The 17,136-nt window shown below is 38.3% G+C and overlaps 1 protein-coding gene across 2 annotated transcripts in view; it reads right to left on the bottom strand.

Moving 5' to 3' along the window:
* Window positions 1-47: 47 nt before the first annotated feature.
* il11ra (interleukin 11 receptor subunit alpha) overlaps window positions 48-17,136 on the bottom strand; it is a 46,174-nt gene continuing 29,085 nt past the window's right edge. For both annotated transcript variants that reach the window (XM_023407249.2, XM_087174241.1), the window contains exons 2-11: window positions 13,276-13,372; window positions 9,004-9,070; window positions 8,059-8,225; window positions 7,288-7,402; window positions 6,754-6,917; window positions 5,065-5,228; window positions 4,057-4,201; window positions 3,298-3,405; window positions 629-731; window positions 48-459 (exon numbers count right to left, since the gene is read on the bottom strand). In XM_023407249.2, the coding sequence (XP_023263017.1) occupies window positions 381-459; window positions 629-731; window positions 3,298-3,405; window positions 4,057-4,201; window positions 5,065-5,228; window positions 6,754-6,917; window positions 7,288-7,402; window positions 8,059-8,225; window positions 9,004-9,070; window positions 13,276-13,372 (1,209 nt within the window). In that variant the 3' untranslated portion in view covers window positions 48-380. The remainder of the gene's footprint in view (window positions 460-628; window positions 732-3,297; window positions 3,406-4,056; window positions 4,202-5,064; window positions 5,229-6,753; window positions 6,918-7,287; window positions 7,403-8,058; window positions 8,226-9,003; window positions 9,071-13,275; window positions 13,373-17,136) is intronic.

Below are 17,136 nucleotides of genomic sequence, written 5' to 3'. Positions count from 1 at the left end.
TGTGTGTGTGTGTGTGTGTGTGTGTGTGTGTGTGTGTGTGTGTGTGTGTGTGTGTGTGTGTAGCTTATAATCACAATTTGGCTAGATATCTGAAGGGCTGTCTGAATGTTGTTTATAGCAGCACTTTGAACCATTTCAGTTCTTACTGAGGCAGAGCTTTGCTATGCTTTTCTCACTGGCTTACCTCACATACAGTCATATACAGTAAATCTGAAAAAAGCGACACTTCACATCATGTTTTTAATTAGCTTCACCACACCATTCACAGATCTAAAACTATCTGCCAAACAAGCAAAACTAAGAACCACGTTGGACCATCAGTGAGAACTCAACATATTCAGAACACATGTGCAATGAGGGAGATGTGTGTATGTCTCACATTAGATTGGCATGGACTTCATCTTGACCATAGAGGTGAGTTCCTGTTTGGTAACGTGATTGCGCCGCCTCTGTCTCACCCTGGAAATACAAAGCAATAATTGAACACCAACAAAGTATTTTCTTTTAAAAGTCCAGTCTTTAGCAAAAAAATAAATAAAAAATTACTCAATGAGAGAGAAAGAGATCACACCATTGTGGCTTGTGGATGTGGCATACATGTGTGTGTGTGTGTGTGTGTGTGTCTTACCACATGACATAGATAAGGGAAGGGACAGTGATGAGGATGACCACGGAGAACAAAACCAGCAGAATCACCAAACCCAAATTACTTTCATCCTCAGGTACAGGATCTGGGTGGGAAGAGGGAGGAAAAAAACAACATGGGAGGTCAAAAAAAAAAAAAGAAAAAAAAAAGCAGGATGGGTGACACGGAGAGAGAAAAACTTAAAGCAACATATAGAGGGAGGTGACTGAGAGGGAAACAGAGATAGAAATGAATCCTTGAAGTGTGGTGAAATAAAGAAAAAAGTTGAAACCCAGAAGCAAATATAGCTCAAGAAGGAAGAACATGGAAGACACAGTATAACGAAACATCTCTGGGTTATTGTCTTGTCATAAGTCGAAAATATGCATTTCATATTTTTACACACACTTTCACACTGGTGTTTTTTTCTAAAACAAAAAAAAAAGAAACAAAAAATAGTCTATGTGTGTTCTTGGATTTTATTTCTCTCTGGAGAGAAGTTAATTTTAAAGCTGCCATTATAGTTTTTACACAAACATGCACTTATCACACTGAGGCCAGCAATCAACTTTCACACACACAAACAAGGCAACATTGGTTTGAGCTGTGAAACAAAGCAAAAGCACAAACACACATTAACAATGAAGTGTTTAAAAACTTTTTTTTTTTTTTGTATTTTGAAGATTGAAAAGATTTATGTGTACATCTGCAAATGACAGTAAACAAATAGAAAAAAAAAATAGAAGAAGACATCTGGTTCACAGCAGACCAGCTTAAAGAACTCTGACAGTGATGTTCAGCTGTCTGCTGCCAAAACTGTGTGTATTTGTCCCCTTGTATATACTGTGTGTGTGTGTGTGTGTGTGTGTGTGTGTGTGTGTGTTTGTGCGTGTGTGTGTGTGTTTTTACCAGTCCATACTTGTGTGTATCCTGCATGTGTATATTTCAGATAGGCATGTTTGCAACTATGGGCTGCTTTTTTCCTGTGTTTTTGCCCATGTATACGTGAGCTGCTATGTACTTAATGTTTCATCCAGTGCACATACAAAAATCTAGTACCCTGCAGGTGCAATTTACTGCAATTAGATGTAATTTGGTGATGATGCCAGGCACAAGGTACTTGCACTTTTCTATCCACAGAATAATAACAGTAAATAATGCCTTTCTAGAGATTATTGCTGCATTAATGACTGATGCAGCTTCTTGTTCCTGCCAAAAAATAAAAGAAAGACAACCTCGTCCTGCTATTCCTGCTAATCTTTCATGGGTGTCCGGCTGAGTTGAAATCTGGCAAATGCAAAGGCTATAGTACATGAATCACATCATGATCATACTCCAGCCATTTATATCCACTCATGTTTGGTCTAAAAGTATCTGCATTTGTTAGGTTTCTCAATGCATTTTTCATTTAAAGGAGCTATTTGTAAGTTTTGATATCGCTACATAGCCATGTTAGCATTAACAGCTGTTTACTTAACAGGCTTGGCAGGAGCTTCAGCTATTGTCGCACTTACAAAACAGGAGATTATAATACGCCCTCTAAGCAGCGCTACTTCTTCAGGGTAGACTGGACGCTACAGTGACTCGGTATCGGAAAGTGATGAGACAGTCTGACCGGGCCAGGGCTAGCTGGTTGGCATGCTAACTTCAGTGCAAGAGAAGAAGAAATAGACATAGAAGCAAAACAAGAGGGTTGCTTTCCACTGCTGGAGACAGCTCTGGTAATAAAAAGCTGTTTATGCTGGCGTTCGTTATGTGGCAATAGCAAAATGTAGAAATAGCTCCTTTACTTTGGCACCCAACTGTCTACTGACATGTTTTAAACAAGCAAGAAACGACTTTGTTTCAAAACTGGTCCAAACTTGACTGTTAATTAATTCACCGCAAAATAAGATAATGGATGATTTGGTTGTGAATAAAATGAGCAGCTCTTCCCAATGTGATAGGCTGTATTGAATTTTATTGTCACTTTATCCTCTTCTTCAGACTGATTAGTAGATTCCTGCCTTCAAAATACTGCTGTCCGAGGCGCAGTAATTCCATCAGTGCATCTTCACTGCACAATTTACGGTTCATGCTGTTGTTGTGCTTTATAAGTGTTTCATCTTTAAAGTTTGTTGTCGAGTCGGTAAACTTAGTTTTACACGCAAATGTTGGACAATACATGGTGTCCCTTCTTTGCAATATCTCAGCCATCTAAACTGTGTGAGCCCTTGCTGTAAGAGAGAGTAGGTCTTTGTCTTTTTCAACACAGGATCACCTGCTGATTTCTCATCGTAACTGTCCTCATCAGAAATTTGGAACTGTAGTTGCACAGGAGGGTCTCAATGATTTTTTCTCTTGAAAAATCAATAGATAGTTTGTCTCATTGTCACCAAAGGGCCAAGAGAGAACAAGAGTGCTTACGGACTGGACACATCAAACACAAAACTGTCCACATCCCATGTTGTTATGACGACGAGAGCCTCACGCTTCCACTCCACTCTAATCACTCTCTACTATGTCACTCATTCACACTCACACACACCAATTCTCACTCCCTCTCAGTGTTTTACACTGTATCCAAAAATGGTCACCATATGCGTCTCAATGGTCGCAGTCTGGAGCCCCGGATGTGGCTCTTGAATGCAATAACAATTCACTTATCATTTGAAGCAACAAAGGAGTCTTACTGTGTGATTTTGCAGTCGAGGTTTCGGGCTTTGTGTTGAAGGGAAAAAAATAGTCTGGAAATCTTTCATCTGGTGGGAGCTGCTCTGCAGGGTCTGGGGTGGTGTATACTGAAGCACAAACAAACCCACACACATTTAGGCATTTATTTAAAGTGAGTAACAATAAATATTCACAACTAACAAAAGTTTGCTGTTAAAGGCTGAAAAACTTCTGCTTATCCAAGATGTTAGTTTTAGATATAATGCATGCTTGCTGCCAGAGCCTCAATAAACATATCAACTATGTTGCTTGCTTTTTTCACCTTATATTTATTGCAAAATCAAAATTATTCCTTATGTCTTTATTAGTTGCAATTCTCTGTCTGTCTGCAGAAGTCAGTCAGCATTATCTCATCTGCAGTTAGTCCAAAATGTAGCAACAAGACTGTGTGGAGATCATACTGTATCTCCCCTGCACTGCTCTCCATTGGTTACCAGTGAAATAAAAAGCTGATTGGGCTCATCGCTTTTATTTTACTTTTTGATAGTCATCATAAATCACCCTCTCCATCTTCTATCCTCCTATTTTAGGATTAAGTAGTTCTCTGAAAAATATACCTAATGTATTTTTATAGTTGTTTTCAAAATAATTTAATTTGATTATTTTTATTTTAAGTACTAACTTTCATTATTCTGTTAATGCATTCATGTTATTGTACTTGAACTTTTCATGTCTCTTTCAAATCGACAAATCAGCATTTTGTAAATTTTCTGTCTGACCTTCCCAGGGCCGGACTAGAAGCAAGGGACTCCATTCACTCCACTGGCTGTCAGCGTTCACCTCGTCACGGGCTCGTATCTGCACCTGGTGGAGGTGGCCAGCCAGGGCATCAAATATGACAACTGGACTCTCCTCTGAGTAAATCTGATTGATGGAGAAAGACAGAGCACAAAACAGTAGCTGTAGACAGGAAGAAAAGCTGATGTGATGGTGGTATCACATGAATAAGTTCTGTGGAACTGCATGACCAGCATTTTTACTGTTGTTGGCCTGTTGAGTGTGTTTTGAATGACCCACCAGGCAAAATGTCACTGAAAACATGTTGAAAGAAGACTGAAATCAGATTACCTGCCAACATGGGGTTCAAAATAAAAGTCTTTTCCCATGCTCTTAATGCCTTTTTAATTCCTCTGTTGGGACTGAATTTGTTAAAATGGTGGTTGGTTGTGCATTAACCCCTCATTATATAACAAAGAAGGTCATGTGATATGATAATGTTGATTTCAAAGAAAGTTAAACCACTTTCTGCAGCGACCAAGATGTGTTTTTTTTTTTTTTTGCACAAAGAGTCATCACTTGATCTAAACTAAAGAAATCAACTAAACAGATTAGATTTACAGACCTTGTAGTTACCACATTCCAAACTTAAATGCTTGATGATGCACATGTGGCATGAATTCTGGTGGTGACAGGTATTTTTCTCTTTCAGTATTAGTAAAAGGAATAATTTTACCTCAAGATTTCTGCTCTCTTGTTTTTAGTAGCATTTTCTGTGCTTGGCTTGTGTTACAAAAATAACCACCAGGGTTATTTATGTTTGTGACTAATCACAGTAAGTAGAATGCAATTAAGTTTAGTTTCAATTGCTGGTAAAATGTGGGAAACTTGAGGGGTATTTTCTTTCACACAACCCATATTCAGTTTGTCAGTTTGATGCAATGCTCCAGTTTGACCCAGACTGCACCTCCATCAGCACTGAAATGAAACCTGTGGCCTTGTTTACTAACCTCTGACCAGTACATAGAGCCTTGCGGCCTGTATCTGATCTGAAACACTAGGGGAAAAGCCTCATGCAGCGGCCAGGAGGAGGGAAAGTTCCACGAGACGATCAGCCTCTTTGGATAACCTTCTAGCTCCTTCGCGAACACTGACTCTGGAGGGTTTGGTTTCACTGCAAAGAAAGATGGACAGAACGAAAGAAACCCTGATTTAGCCACAATTAATAAAAAGACACAACTTAGAAAAAGATGTCAAGTACAGGAGAGCAGACTGCAACTGCAAATAGAAAGACCTGCTCCTTGAATTAAATTAAAAACAATTCCTATACCACTTTGATATTACTAGACCTATTCATTAATTCTCTACGTTATTAAACTGGTTCCACAGACTTCTAATGTCTTTATGTTTTTAAGCATGTTCACACCACTGTGTCAATAGTGTAATATGCAGAGGCTGAGGAACATCCAGTCAGCACACCAGCCATTGTGAAGACTGTCTCAAGGCACTGTGAACGGCTCTGGTAGAGAGCAATAAGAATGTCTCATGCAGACAGAGAAGCAGCAAAACAAGATAATTGAGTTATAAGTGGACCAAAAGGGCACAGTCGCAACAGCAGTCTGGAAAAATTATGTACAGCATTAGACATCATGACATTTTGTGCGAATGATGTACTCTGCACAGGTGAATCTTCTGTTAATCCATTTAATATTGTACTTAACTTTAATCTGTGTAATTTTAGCAGTAGTTTAATTTCTACTCCACTATATTTTGGAGACTTGAAGACTTCTTTTCACGCAGTCAATAAATGATTATCACAGATTAAGATATCCACTAATATATAAAGTAGTTACAATTAGCACCACCTTGCTGCCAAGTTGAATTTTGAATGCAGTGCTTTTATTTGGATTGAGTATTTCTACACTGTGCTACCTTTATTTAAGTAAAACAGCAGAGTACTTCTCCACTTACAAAACATAGGTTGTTATATAACATCTGGATGTGTGAGCTTCTATGTTTTTGCTCATCCATGGCTGTGCCTTGCAATGTTTGCTTGCTTTATGGTTTACTAATGGTCCGATAAATGCATGTAAATGTAAAAATGTGTGTGAATATGGACATTTGGGAAGTAAGTAAAGATCTTATGTTCAGCTTCTTCTGGAATATGAATGTCTCTACATCTCTATTGGTTTTAGAGGCAAAGAACAGAGAGGTACACGGAGAAGGGAAATAGTATGAAGAGATCAAAACTCCAGCAACACTTGTAGTGTGAAGACCAGCTTTACTGTCTGCATATCTACCTGTTGTTATAATACAAGTGTGTCTATTGCTTTAAGGCAAAAGATGGAGAGGAGACAAGGGAGGAGCTATTGAAGCATGAAACTTGTACTACTGAAGTGGCACCATTTGTACAAACTACTTTAAATGAGTGTGACGTTACAACTGGAAAAAGCAATAGAGGGGACAGAGCCAACGATTTTGCCAACTAATCATAATTTTTGAGAAATGCAACAGTCTGTTTAAGTAGGACTGGATGTGGAGCAGTGGAAACAAGAACAAACTGTAAAATGATCAACTTTAGTGGAAAATCACTACTGTGCTTCACAGACATACAACAGTAATATGACTTTAAAAAAAAAAAAAAAAAAAAAAATCAATTTTAATCCCCATTCCTGTGTGTGTGTTTCACATGGTCTTACATAGCTCATGTAACTTAAACCGGACATATGTTGTCTCAGACCCCAGGGCATTGGTCTCAGTGATTCGAAGGGTATGGATGGTTTGCCAGAAGGCGGGGTGATCTACATCACAATGCTTGCGGGTGACATCCATGACACATGGCATCCACTCCTGACCATTGCCCCTTGAAAACAAGACAAAACATGTTCAAATACTTAGTTTTTTTCCTTTGTGTTAAAGACAATTTAACTATGTTGCAAACTTTAAAAAATGTTATGATCCAGTGGTCACCACAGCTTAAGGCTAAAGCAAGGACAGAAAGAGTGTGAGACCCACTGCTGTAATATGTCATGGTTAGAAGTTTCCACTAAGTACAATATGTCATGTTAGAGGAAGGAAGGCAAAGTAAAGAGAGGAAGCAGAGAAAGCTCACACTGTACACACTACCATCAAATTGTACCCCTGTGGCACATGCTCTATATTTAGTATCTTCATATCCCATGCTGAATGTGACCTTGGGCGTTGCTGTTTCAGTTGCAGTGTCCGGCTCTTACCTGAAGGAGGCATTGTACTGGGCTGGCAGGAAGGTCTTTACAGATTCCATCCAGGAGCAGCGAACATGAGTGTGATTGGGCACTTGACAGGAAATGCTCAGCAGCCCAGGGGGATCTGAGAAACGGAAATCAGAGTTCACTTTTAGGACAGAGAGGTAGTCTTTTTAGACGATGGTAAAAATTGTCTCAAGTCTAAAATCTACACCGCTGTGCTCTCTTGTTCTTATCATTAATCAAAATATTTCAGGACAAGCCTTGCCAGTACCATGGAAAACTCCCTGTCCCTTAAAAGGAAGTCCGCTTAGGGAGCCGCTTCCTGTTTGAGACATTTACAGGAAGTGGACGGCTTTGTCTTTGTGACGGCAGATAAGATCAGTTTACTCTTAGGACCTGTAACCTGTTGTGATTGTGTAACATGTCTTCTTATAGCCAGAGCACCAGCATAAATTAAATACTGAGAAAATCATTCATAAAAGAGAAATATGTTGACCCAAAGACAAGAGAGAGATGAGAATGTGTGAGTGGGAGAAACAGAAACAGAAACTTCATTTATGCTTTTATGCTGAATTATCCAAAGAATGAACTGAACTGTGAGGGCCTGGGACTGTCTCTGAATATAGGAGCTAAGACACAGGGACACTGGCTTCCTTTTTTTTTTTTTTTTAAAGCTGCAGTCCCAGGGCGAAAGACTAAAAGAACGACAGAGCTGTTAAAGTGTAATAACTCCTAAACTAGGCCATGTGAGCCTGAACAAGTCACAACAACACTTACGACCCAGCCTGAGTTTGACGGAGTGGAGGAGCAGCCCCCGGTTATCATAGCAGCTGTAGATGCCCTGTGCTGAGTGGCCAACGTGCAGCAGGACTAAGGCTCCATCTGATGTTACTTTGTGCCATGGCAACGCTGAGCTGTGGTTGAGATGCCACACCACAGGTATCCTGGTTGGGAACATGTAAGACTTCAGTTATTATGCTTAAACTAGAACTTAACTCTTTAAGGACATTGTCATAGGTATCAAATACCTAAACCTGCATGTCAACAAATCCCATGAAGAGACCACAACATACACTGTGTTGCCAGTATAGCTAAAAACACTACTGTATTTTGTAGCAAATATTAACCCATTAATGTGTTGGTTTTTTTTTAGGTTTTGGTCAACAACGGAGGACTATGCCACGGCCACACAAACCTGTTAGTAGGAGTAAGTAGTTGGTTTGTCTTTTCATGGGATTTGTTGAGAATATATTTACATTTTAGGTCTTAATTTTATTTTATGTGTTTTGTTTACTTTAAGTTGACTGACTTTTTTTTCCTTTGAGAAGATGACTTGCTGATGTTCACCGTTTCTCTTGATTAAATTTGTGTTTGGCTAAAAATATCATTAGAGGTTTCTCTTTTCTGTTATGTCAAATAATTTTGTATTTTTCTTACATCTGATTTAGCAAAATTCATTCAGTGTGACCCTTTGTATCACGATAACTTATCTTCTGTTACTGTGAAACCTCTGTCTGTGTGCAGACTGCAACTTTTATGATGAATTTGTTACTTCATGATTGTTGAATGTAATAATTGTACTGTAGTATCTATATTGATATTTTAAATCACTGAAATCTGACAGTGCTGGAAATATTTTTTTGTCATATCTTTGTCATTAGAATAAAAAAGAAAAAAAAAAACATCATCAAGTCACACAGGCAATAGTTTTTCTTTCCTTACCTGAATTGTGACTTCCCACATGCCAGTGTCACATTTGACTCCAAGTGCCCATACTGCGTGCCTGACACTGCCAACACAGATACCACATAAAGTATTACAGCATGTTGTTGTCTGGCTTATAGTATATGCACACTGTACAACCTGGCACACTGTGTGTCTGCATTGTCTGTATTAATATGATTTAAGCGCCACCATTTACAGTACGGTCGACAGCATCACAATAACATGACCATACAAGGTTCGGGATTCAGCAAACACCCGGCTGAAGAGACTTTGGCACACAGTATAAAGCTGCTGCAGTGTGGTTTATTTCTCTGAAAGTTTATTATGATAGCCATTAAAATAAAATTACTGTGTATCAGCAGATCATCTTTGAGACCTTTGATGATAGACAAAAACACTTCAGCATTTTAAGAAGATACAAACAGACTCTACTCTTAAAAACCATGTAGAAACATTTTTGATGTCAACATTGAAAAAAACGAAACCCATATAATGTAAAAAGATTATTTATATCGCTGACCCCACTGAGAGGCAACACCCATACTCGTCAGCTGATCGTCTTAATTTGCCTGTTCATGAAATAGGTTTGGGACTGACTACAGAAGATTCAACGCCATCTTGTGCTCCCAGCTCTACCTTCACAAAGACACTAACTAAACAAATGACTGCCGTGCTAAGGATTGTGGAGCACTGAAGTCACACCAAGACAGATAGTGTAGCTTGTCCTTAGTGTATTATACTAGCCATATTCATGCAGAAACAGGGCACATCTCTCAACCACATTCAGGGCAACCTTTGAAATGGGACGCCTTTTTACTTATTTCTGCCCCAAATTACTTTTAGTGGCAGGTAGCCATGTAAATAGCTTCAGTTTTATCTGCTGAGGTTTTGAGGTATCCATCTTTGATATTTCTGTATCCACCCTAAAATGATGAATGAAATGAATTTAACTTTGTTAGTGGTCCTCATACCATTACAAAATGTCGATTAAAATTTGATAAAACATCTTATGAACTGAAAATGACTCATCATACCTACAACATGCTCACTGTTCTCATTTTTAATTGGAACTATTTTTACCCAAAAATTAATTCATGATAACAATATTATCGCAAAATCTATGGAAAATTTGATTTAAAAATTTTTTTAAAAATGCTATCAGTCAAATTCATCCTTAACTTTGTTTTTTGTGTGTTTTGTCTCTTTTTTGGCAAATGAATTAGACCCAAATATGAAGTTGAGTTTCCGTAACCTTAACTGTACCGAAGCAAACAAAAAAACAAAAACAACTACACTTAATGGATAGTTAAAAGGCAACCAGGTTAACTGATAAACAAAAAATTCACATAGCCTAACATCTGCCATCAGGATATCACCATATGTGTACCCTAGTCCAAACCTAGGTACATACAACCAAAGCCATCTGTATGGTGAAACTGTTTAATGTGCGAACAGACGTGATGTAGCCATGTTAGTTTTAGGGATGTGTATACATAATGTGTAACCATTCATGGCAATGTGTCTAAAAATTAAAAAAAAAACTGAGATTGGTTTCTTTTAGTAAGTAGAACAACCATTTGTATCATTAACATAAAGGATGACATAGAAGCTACAAAACTATCACTTATCATCTAACAAAATTGGAAGGTAGCGTAGATTTGAGGGAATACTAAGTGCAGTGTATACCTGAACAAATATTTGTGGTGACTGTAGCAATTTGCAAAAGTTGATACACTATCTGCTGTATGTGAGTGTATGCATGCGCATGTTTAGCTTGGCTACATAATATAAAAGCTGGCATTTAGAGTAGATCTGGAGTGGAAAAACATCACCTTGGCTGCCAGTCTGCCACGAACACACCTTCATTAATTCTCAGCTTCAATCACTCAGGCATGCATACTCCCTGCTGGCCTCTCCTCCCCTGGTAATAAACAATTTGTCCCGAGGTTGCGTTATATTCCTCTGCTTTATTTTTCGAACAGAACTCTTTATCTCCTTTACTCTGTTTCACTAATTATAGTGGTATCATGGACAGTAACAACTTCAAACATTTTGCTGGGTCTTGAAAATGTCATCGGTTATGACCCAAAAGTCTCAAAAGGTCCAGGCAGGTGGAGAAGAGGCATTCTCAGGATGTTATTATTTAATTTGCTCTATCGGTTTATTTATATTAGCTTTTCCTGCTGCAATAACCCTGCATGCCCTTCAGGGACCGACCAAGTTAATCCTAAATTAAATTTTACACAGACTCAGGTTGAAGGCTTTACTGAGGGTCTTTTCAATGCTTGATTTTCACTGACACATTAAGTTCACTTTTCTGACCTTTCTGGCCTCACTGCTGTTGTTTTAGTGGCTATGCAAAATGAAACAGCTGGGAAAGAGAGCACCAAAGTACTCCACTGTGATTTTTGTGGTTACATTTACATTTCTGAGTGCAAAAGTCAAATACACAAAGAGAGGAAGACAACGAAGACAACTGGGACTTTTTTTTTCTTCATAAAAATAAAATAATGGAAGTGTGTTCATTCTGTTGTGGATTGTACAGGAAACAAGTTGTCATTTACAACACAAAGAATGGCTAACGGCTCGCTAACTGACGTGAGGCTGTCAACTAGGCTGGTATAATATGTACAACTATGCTGGTTTTTTATGAACAGGGGACAAGACAGCGTCCTTTCATATTAACCTGGAAACAGGAAGAATTTTTGTTATTGTTTCGCCAGCTCATAGAATGAATGTCAATTAGCTACAGCTAAATAAAGTTATCAGCTACAGTTGTTATTATAGCTGGTGATATTAACAATCATTGGCAAAACTCACTTTCTGTTGTTTGTTAAGTAGACGCTGTCAATTATAAAATTATCAGTTAAACAACAACCATATAAACAGGCGTCTACCATGGGTGATTTATTAATTATTAATTCATATCATAAATTCCTTCCTCTGTCTCTTTTCTTATCATTTTTTATTTCTCCCCAAGTTAATCTATCCCTTTATCGCAATCTTTTAATTCAATGCCTCTTTTGCCAATTTTAACCATATTTTCTTTTTCCCTATAACCACCATAACACACACACACACACACACACACACACACACACACACACACACACACACACACACACACACAAATGCTTTTTAAGGTTTCAGTTCACACACACTCCCCTCCCTCTGTTTCTGTGTGTTACCTGGGGCCTTGGTGGAGTGCAAAGGGCTGGCTGGTCTGAATGTGTGTATTCATGTTTTATTGGCAGTGAAGTACATTATTCCCAAAACCCGCAGCGTTCCACTCATATCTGATTCTGCCTCTGGCAAGAGGGCCCAGACATGTGCACACACATACACACACAAAAAAACCACACACATATGCATTTAAGTGCATATACCCACATACATAGACACGCACATACACACACACTAATGCACACAGGAAGGCTGCAAGTTTCTCCTGACATTGAAATCAGATGGCAGGGTGGACACAGAAATTGCAAGCTGGATGAAACTCAGTACTTTCCAAACAATGAAAAAATGAGCTCGGAGCTGCTGTCGAGTAAAATTAATGGCAAGGGAAAGTTCTGACAGTTTCACCTGAAGGGCTGAGGGTGAGTATTCTTATTGTTGGAGTGATTAAGTTGTCTAATTTTAGAAAGAAATAATAGATAGAGTGATAGAGACAACAGATAATAGAGAGTAGAAACAGATCGAAATAAAGAAGGAGGAACAGAAAGAAAGAAGGAAAGAAAGTAAGACAGAAGATTTCTTAATACCATACAGATCCCTGAAGTGCTGTGAGGGACAAAAGAAAAAAAGCTTTAACAATAAATTCTATTGTTAAAGCTTGCAGAGTGCAAATCAAAACGGGAAAAAAAAATTAAGTTGCACATCCACAATTGGACAAAGAACCATAAAAATGAACAATGTGTTTCAACAAGAGAAATGTCTCAAGGTCTGATCAAGGTTTTGCTTGGACAAATGTGTAAGCGTTTCATGGCAAACTGCACTGTATAAAGTTTTTATTCCGGATTTTGGATGTTTCCTCCATCCTTTCCTCTGCAGAAGCTTTAGATGCCATAAGTACCTTGAGTCAAGATAAGTCAAGAACAAACAGTTCATAAAGGAATCCATGCCTTATCCTTTAATGTATTCGTGCTTCTATGTGTGTTCACGGGTGTGTCTCTTACATAGGTACATATATACAGTATTTGTGTGTGGGTTTGCGTCTGTGTGTGTGTGTGTGTGTGTGTGTGTGTGTGTGTGTGTGTGTGTTACCTTCATCAGTCCAAATCTGAGCACAACTAGGATGCAGCGACCAAGATAAAAACCAGATGACTGTCAGACACACAGGACTGGACAAAAGGCCTGGCATCTGGAAAGAGACAGAGAGAGTTGAGAGTTATTTTAAAGCCTCAATGGTGAGGCAGAAAGAATTATCGGCAGCATCAACAACAGCAACAGCATTATCATCATCATCATCATCATCATCATCATCATCATCATCATCATCATCATTTTCAGTCCATTTCGCACAAGCAAAAGAAAAATGTTTCAGAGAACAGCCCAAATATTCAATTTCTTCAGTCAATTTCCGTGCTAAACCAACTACATACCAATATAAAAAACTGCTTGGTAACAAAGGTAAACATGTCACAAATCAAGCTATGCCAGACATTTCCTCAATACTGCATATTAAGTCCAAAAAAATGCAAAGACAATGGTGGAGAAAACTGGTAGCCCTCCATCTCTCTCTAGTGGAATTGTTGCTGCGAGTCTTTCTCAAAATGAAACACACATTTCCCAATTAAATATGTTATTTTTTGTTTCCACTGGCTTTACTGTTCCCAGAAACTCTGGGAAAAGTAAAATTTAAGTTCCACTTGTGCTGAAGAACAGATCCACCTTCCAGTTTTGTCCCCATTCAACCAATTTCCTATCTAACCAACATGTACACACCTTGAAAAGCAGAGGCTTGCAGAGTAAATATAGTGTAAAAGTATATTTGTTAGCAGCTGCAATGGTGTTGCTGGTGTTGTTTTCACCTTGTGAGTGTGTGTGTTATCATGGCAAAATGTGCTCCTGGAGAGTATTGAGGACTTATATTTCTGTATGTGGACAAACTTCGTAAGCGCAATAGCATCAAGACTGTGCATGATGCAGTCACAAAACTGAAAGGTGTTGCTGCTGACATCTAAATGAAGGCCACGTTCGAAAACTTTTCTGGTCTAACATGGGCACATCGAGTACTCATGGGTTGACGGGCGTTGCGGCTGGTGTGATTCTCTCTCTAGTTTGTAGCTGTACTATGATCTGGTGGAGGTACTATGGATAACAGGAAATGTGTTATATATGGAACAGACTTTTTTATCTCTCTCATTACAGTTCAGTTTAATAAAATAAAGCTATATTGGCATAGAAAAAGCTATGCTATGATAATATGCTTACAATGACAACGCTAACGTTCTGTTGGTAAACATTATACCCACTTAACATGTCAACCATCACTGAAACGTTTTCTTAAGAAAATCATAAGATAGACTTTTTCTCTATTCTGGCGTGATATTTTCACCAGTCTTGACATCGTCAAGCAGATTTTTAAGATATTTATTGTGCTACAGTTGATCAGCTCATTAACTTTAGCAGCTAACATTTCCTCCATTGAAAGTTTGTTTGATAAGCCTGTCCAGCATGTGTCAAGAACGTGCGTCCTTTTCTTGCAGACAAGAAGGAGACATAGGTAGAGTGTGTTGTGTTACTGAGTCTGTGGCTATTTTAGTGTTGTCTCGCCATTGTCTGGCTGAGAGTCAGTATTACTGTCAGAAAATGATAAAATAGTCATGTTACAGCTTCATGGAAGTGAAAAAGACATGATTTGACTCGGTAAATGTCTTTCCATTAAGAGTTTCTCTCTATATAGAAAGGGAAAAATGTATGTGCTTTAGCAGTAAAAAAGAAAAAGAAAAACATACAAATTATATTTGAGTTGGACTTGTCCTCTAAAGAAGAGGAGGGTGTTATTATGTGTATTGTAGTACATACAAATAAAGACATTAACTACACTCTCTTCTCACTCTTTCTGTGAAACATGTCATGGAGTTATGAGAGTGTGATGTGATCTTGCTGATATTTTTATCCTCAGGGGACATTTACAACAGACAGCTGTGTGCATAATTGACACCCTGAAACACTGTGTGTAATGTTGGTGTGCATGTGTTTCACCTTTTTTGCTTTGTCATGGGCAGAGAGAGAGAGAGAGAGAGAGAGAGAGAGAGAGCGAGAGCGAGGGAGAGAGACAAAAACAGGTCTATGAATGCGATTAAGATTATGTAATGCATGTGTTTGTGTGCTACTAAGCCCAGAGTCACACACATGATGCCAAACACTTACAGTATCTTATCTCTGATGTCATCTGCTTTTATAGAGCTGAACATGACATATCGTCAAGATACATTCAGTATATCAGCATATCAACACCTTCAACTGCAGCTCAATGGTGAGAAAGGGATATTAAAGACCCCTAAAATTGGTTTTGGTTTGCTAGTGTGATGTTTTTCCTGCTCAAATAGGACATTACTGAAGCTGGGGTCGAAACACTCTAATACAGTGGAAGAGAGAGGATACTTCATTATAAGAGTGATATTGGAGAGTGGACTCAATTATATAATCACACATTGCATACACATCGTATAGTGGAAGAGAATTTTTAAAACAGTACAAAATCTTGACAACAATATTCATGTATGTATATGTATATATATATATATATACACACATATATATATATATACATGAATATTGTACAAATACACACACACATAGAGAGAGAGAGTCTTGAAACATTGATTAAATACATTTCCATGTCGACCACCTCAAATAAAGACAAATTGAAGGATTGTTTTAAGCTGTAAAAAGAGGACTTTAAAGCCTTAAGCTGTGATCACACAAACTGTCAGATGATGTCAGATTGAGGTGATGTACACTATAACAGAACTGAAGTATAACAACAATAAAAAAAAAGACACAGAAAGACATAAAAAGTGAAAAGTAAAGTGAGTGCGCCATTACTTAGGGAGATGGGAGCAAAACAAAAAGTCATCATCCTTCTCCACCTTTTGAACTGTTCAATGCCATGTTTCTAAAGAAAGACAGTGAGAAATTTTCTAAGGGTTGACAAATAGTCTGATGCAATCAGCTCAAAGCAGTGAGTTGCTTTCATTTGATTCATCTGTCATTTTCAAAACTGGATTTCTTTCAATGTCAAACAGAGTTTTGCTTCACAAAGAGCAAAATGGGAGACGAGTGATGCGTCGGAGGATGAGAATCAGTGACTATGGTCTGGATTTTTACAACAAACAAAATATGAGCACATTAGGTACACAGAGAAGAGAGTAGGCGAGTGTTGGATGAATTCACATTATTCCAAGTTTTTATTGTTTTTGACACACTCAAACAGGGAAGCCCACATGAAGCAAACAAAGATGTTCTCATTGATTCAGTTACATTCAGACTCTAAATACCACCAACATCTTTTAAGTTTGTCTTGTTGGAGCTTTTGTGCTGTTGCATACAAAGGGGAATGGACCTTATTCAGCTTGGTTGGGTTTAGGTTTTGAAACACACTTTTAAGTTTCAAAGTTCAAACACTCGTTCTTTGAACATTTTTAGAATAACATTATGAAATCATTATGCCAGCTGTGCCAGCCACAGCAAGGGAAGGGCATCCCATCAGGCCGGGATAATAAAAACAGAACATAGATCTTCCCTGGGATGCCTTCATTTACTTATTTTAAACTCTCATTTAGTAAATCACAAGCACTGACTAGTGACTACAATGGAGCCTGTACTTTCGTGCCGTTACTATAGTTTCTATCACTCAGCACAAGACCTGAAATGTGCAAAACTCATGACACCGGCCTGTCTATCCCCTTTGTCACGGCTCACTGGCAGGACCTCGCAAATATGTTGCGCTGGTTAAACAAAACCCAGAGTGACCACCAAGAGGCCTTCAAAAAAAAAAAAAAAAAAAAAAGTCTGAGGTAACTTAAGGACACATTTTAACGGATGTGTTTTTTTATTGGGCACTGAATTGAAACAGTCACCAGCCTCTTGGCAAAAAATTAACCCTCAGAAAGTGAA

This window comes from Seriola lalandi, unplaced genomic scaffold (genome assembly GCF_002814215.2).
Source record: "Seriola lalandi dorsalis isolate HSWRI2012SDOR001 ecotype SW California unplaced genomic scaffold, Sedor1 jcf7180002054332, whole genome shotgun sequence".
Classification (NCBI taxonomy): Eukaryota; Metazoa; Chordata; class Actinopteri; order Carangiformes; family Carangidae; genus Seriola; species Seriola lalandi.
This window is presented reverse-complemented; position numbering and strand designations above follow the sequence as displayed.